This window comes from Morone saxatilis, unplaced genomic scaffold (genome assembly GCF_004916995.1).
Source record: "Morone saxatilis isolate NCDOM2014 unplaced genomic scaffold, NCSU_SB_2.0 Contig2, whole genome shotgun sequence".
Classification (NCBI taxonomy): domain Eukaryota; kingdom Metazoa; phylum Chordata; class Actinopteri; family Moronidae; genus Morone; species Morone saxatilis.
In genome coordinates this window covers 1,929,013-1,933,626 of record NW_023339762.1, presented here as the reverse complement: position 1 = coordinate 1,933,626, position 4,614 = coordinate 1,929,013, and the positions used below count along the sequence as shown (strand labels likewise).

At 42.8% G+C, this 4,614-nt stretch overlaps 1 protein-coding gene across 1 annotated transcript in view; it reads left to right on the top strand.

Moving 5' to 3' along the window:
• The window catches only part of sntb2 (syntrophin, beta 2), a gene marked incomplete in the record, with an annotated part of 27,868 nt that overhangs the window by 19,716 nt on the left and 3,538 nt on the right, over window positions 1–4,614 (top strand). Inside the window, 2 exon segments of the mRNA XM_035665488.1 lie at window positions 2,140–2,282; window positions 2,926–3,122. Coding sequence (XP_035521381.1) covers window positions 2,140–2,282; window positions 2,926–3,122 — 340 coding nt within the window.

The window sequence follows — 4,614 nt, the reverse complement described above, 5'->3', positions numbered from 1 at the left end:
AATGGACCTGTTGATGTGGTATAGCCCCGGCCTTCTGAGCTCTTGCCGGAAGCCACTCCAAGAAGCCGACTTTTACATAACGCGGTGGCGCACATGTTCACCCTTCACACACAGTGCACACGCAGCCGATGGCAAGAGTCGCGCGCGCGCCATCGGAACGGAGAAACGTAACGTAATTCCATACACGATTCACACATTTCACACACCGATGCTATGCATCAGGGGGCAATTCTTGGGGTTCAGGTTATCTTGCTCAAGGATACTTCGCCACGTGCCAGGGGAGGAGGCCGGGCGATCGGAAACAAACAACCTTCCGATTTGGGGGGACGACCCCGCCTCTACCTCTGGAGGCCACAGCCCGCCCTGGTGGTGGTAGTTGGCAGACTGCACTCGGCTTCACACTCCCCTTCCAAGGTCGTGGTTAGGAGAAACTACGGGGGCCACGAAATGGTGGCGAAAAACGCCCCAAATTTGCAACACTGACCGCCAAATTGGCCATGGAGAATAGAATTAGATTCCCTCCAAGAAGAAGATGAAGAGACATCAGTATGTGACCACAATAGACCATTATGGCAGCCAAAGACTCAGTGTCATGAGAATGATGTACCGTAGAAGATGGCATTTACCATTTAGATGCCACTAAATCCCACACACTAGTCCTTTAACACACAGATGTGAAAGTGATATCAATCTTCAGGCTTCACCCAGCTTGCTCACGAAATACTGTAGCTCCTACACAAAGATATTCTTAAAACCACATTTACATTCTATCTATTCTATTTCTATTTCTGCACTTTAATAAGGAAGACAAAATTTGTCAATATATCTTTTTTGGGTGTGGGACGATCTTAACATTATTTACCAAACCAATTTTTTTAAGGAATGTTTCACAATAATATCAAGGTAATGTCATACATCCATGAACATTTGGCCAGGGAAATCACACTGTAGTTTTTTACTACATGCTTAGATGGTCGTATGGGAAAATATTTTCATGTTAGATATAGCATGTTGCTCAAAAGGAAATGGTATCAGTGGTTTTTGAGCTTGCTATAGTACCTGTTTCATTACTCTTACGTCACTGCACATAGCCAGACCTGAAACATACACTGGCATTTCTGCTCTAACGTAATAACTGCAGCACACCGGAAGAGTGTGTTTTCTTGAATTAGCTTCAGTCCTAAAATGAAACATGTCCACTGAAAAGTGAACCAGACCTACTCTCAGTCAGGAACAAGACTCTTACTCTGAATGATATCTTTTATGAAGTAATCATTCAAGGTCATGTTGAATGTATGGATGTCTGGTTCTGTTTATATTGACCTGGCTCAAACAGGAACACTAATGGTACTTTCCATTGCATTGCACTATTTCCTGCAGAGCCCACCTACTTACCACAGTTGCACTCACAAGCACACTGTCACTGCTTTTCACTGTAATTCTGCCAACACTCACTCACAGTCATTCCATGACTCAGAGAAACACACACCACCCTATTTTTACCAGAACAGACTGTCAGGGTGAGCTTAACTCATCTATACCTGTACACTGTTAAAGTACGTCACTATAACTTTACCTCATCACCAAAGTACATGACATGTCAAGACAGGAAAAGAAGAAATGAAAAACTTTTCCTCCTCATTACACAGAAATGTTCAGTTTCTCTTTTATACTGAACTAAGACCTTGTTAAGCAATCTTTAAACACGTCAAACTCCACAGAAACAATATAAAACTCACCAAACTGTCTTAATTAGTCTTTCCACTGTTCCCATAATCACCAACTCTTGGGTCTAACCATCTAACAGAGTTAGACCTGAAAATATTCTGGCTGTAAGCGCTGTGACTGCCTCTCTGATGCCCCATCTCCCTCACTCCTCTACCTGCTTAATCCCTCTCCTCTCCTGGCCTGTCCCTCTCCCTGCTGTGTCCCCATCTTCACCACAGTTAGATGTGAAAATACACTGACTCTACAGCTCTTTTGCCTATGGTTCTTTGGCTCAGTGTGTATGTACTGTGCCTTACTGTATTACTGCCTTTAAATAGCTGATTTGCAGTAAACCCAATAGTAGAAGTAATGGTAGAATTGTAAATTACTGGATGAAACATGGAATAAAAATGCAATTTGTACTGACTTAAGATCCAGCTGGAAGGTGGACGGCAGCAGTACAAGCCGGTGGTCATGGCACTGACGGAGAAGGACATCCTGCTGTTTGAATCGGTTCCGTGGAGCAGAGAGTCCTGGTCCGTGCCTCTGCTCACACACCCACTGCTAGCCACAAGGTAAGGACTACAGACAGCAGGGTGAGTCAGCTAAAGCCTTACGCTGCCAGAATGTTCAAATCTTACCTGACTGGTCTGCTTTCCACCCCTCAGGAAACCTTTTGAAGTGGGTTCATCACTTCTTATTTCATGATACAGATGTATATATTTACGTTAAAATGCGTTTGGATGAAACATTATTGCAAGTCCACTGTTGAGTCTATTCAAGGTATCAGTAAATATTCAACAGAATATCAGCTGATTGTCAAAATGAGCTGTTTCAGCAGGCTGTTAGTTCAGTACTTTCCATTTACCATCGACATATGTTGTGTGTAATTTACGGTAACCTGGAAATTTAAAGTTTCTCACTTTAAAATGAAAGTGAAAAAGGTCAGTAGTAACCTGTTCAGTGTAGGAGGAGAGCGGTTTCACAGTGCACAGTGACTTTAGCTGGGAAACCCCACATTTGGAGGGGAAAAAAAGAACACCCCAGTTAATCCTATTTAGGAAATGACACTAACTAGACCAATCAATGTTGGGGGTCAGTCCCTTCAGAGACCAGAACCCATTGCCAAATTTAATAAACAGCTTAAGAGGAGCAAAGCAATTACAATTAGTCATGCAGATTATCGATGTGAGTTGAAAAATGTGTCTCTCTCTTCAGGCTGGTTCATTCTGGCAACGCCCGGGGTTCTCCTGCCCAGGGTTCAGACCTGGTGTTTGCCACTCGGACAGGCACGGGGCGGGGCATCGAGTCCCACGTCTTCCGAGTGGAGACCCATTGGGATCTGTCTTCATGGACGCGAGCCCTCGTGCAAGGGGCACATGCTGCGGCCGAGCTGATCAAAGAGGTCTCCATTGGTGAGTGTGAGCGTGTGGACAATAGGTGATCAGATATCAAAGTACGAAGTCAGCACCAGAATTCCATGTGGCCTTCTCAAGTACTCTTAAGGCTAAAATATGTTGTTTTGGTTTTTTAGCCCGTAACTTCACTGTTTTGGTTTGAGTATCGAGGTCCCTCAATCTCGGTCGTGAGCAGGGCTCAGCTGTCAATCATGACATGAAACCACCTTTTTACAGCTTCAAATAACAAATTAAAATCAGACTGATCAGAAAAAATTAACCCTGGAAATTACAGTAGAAACCGTCTTTGAGAAATATTTATTTGACGTGGACATAGAGGGTGCGACCGACTGATTGACTTCACTTTTAGGGAGCTGTCATGTCCTCTGTCTTTATATATTCGGTGGTGTAAATAGTGTTTGCTGTCTGCTGGTTTGATGTCAGTGTAAAAACATCTGTTAATTCAGGTTTAAGTAAAGAGTCTTAATACTTCTTCCACCACTGATGACACTTAACCAGAAGTTTAAGCCACTATTGAACCAATAAACCCAGTATCTTTAACTGGTAAAAATGTATCAGACGTGAGCCAAAATGATAAAGGAAATTCATGCACTGAGGTATAAAAAGATATCTAGACTATTGCTAAAATTATCGACTTTAATCTGATCATACTCCTGATATAGATTCAAGGTTATCCTTAGCATTGATTGGGGTTTTTGTCTACAGGAAACCGTTCTTTATTAAGTGCAATACATCACTGCACTACACACTGCAACCTCAGATAACAGCACAGAGTCGGATAAGCACCGTGGCCATGTATGGTTCATCTACACATCATTTGGTTGAATGTGTGTATGCTTCTTTTTTTCATAGTGTGTGGTTTGTGTCAGTACACACAGGTTAGCAGCAACAGTGTGGGAGAGTGAGTAAGCAGACCTTTAACCAGAGGAAGTGGGTTCACCTTTGTGCATGGAATCAAGTGGAAGTTAGTTTTCTAGATAAAACAATTGACACTTTTTTCCAGGTAAACACAGATAAGAATATTCTTCTGTGTATAGACCTTTACATGCCTAAACTACTTTGACTGTAACAGGAAGCTAGGCAACTGGCTCACTAGCAGTGGGAAGCAGCTCAGAAAGAGCAGCTCTGTAGAGGAAAAGCAGAAGTGGGAGCCAGCAGAGGGGAATGTTTTCACTCTGTGCAGAACAATACTTGGCTGCCGGAACAGCACTGGAAAAGTCTCAACCTTTTTTTTTTTTCTTTTCTTCTACCAGGTCCTGCTGCTAAACAAATGCACAGTTGAGAGGAACATCCCATCCTGTTCAATTCAGATTAACCTTTTATGAGTTAGTTATTATTCAGGAGACAGATAGGGTCGCTACTAGAAGTAAACAACATCCCTACCAGACATTAAGAGGAAAGAATGTAATCTGCTGTCAATTCATTATATGACAGGCTTATTTAAAGCCCCCCTTCAGTCAGAAATCTACAGTGTGCTGTTTGAAAGCTG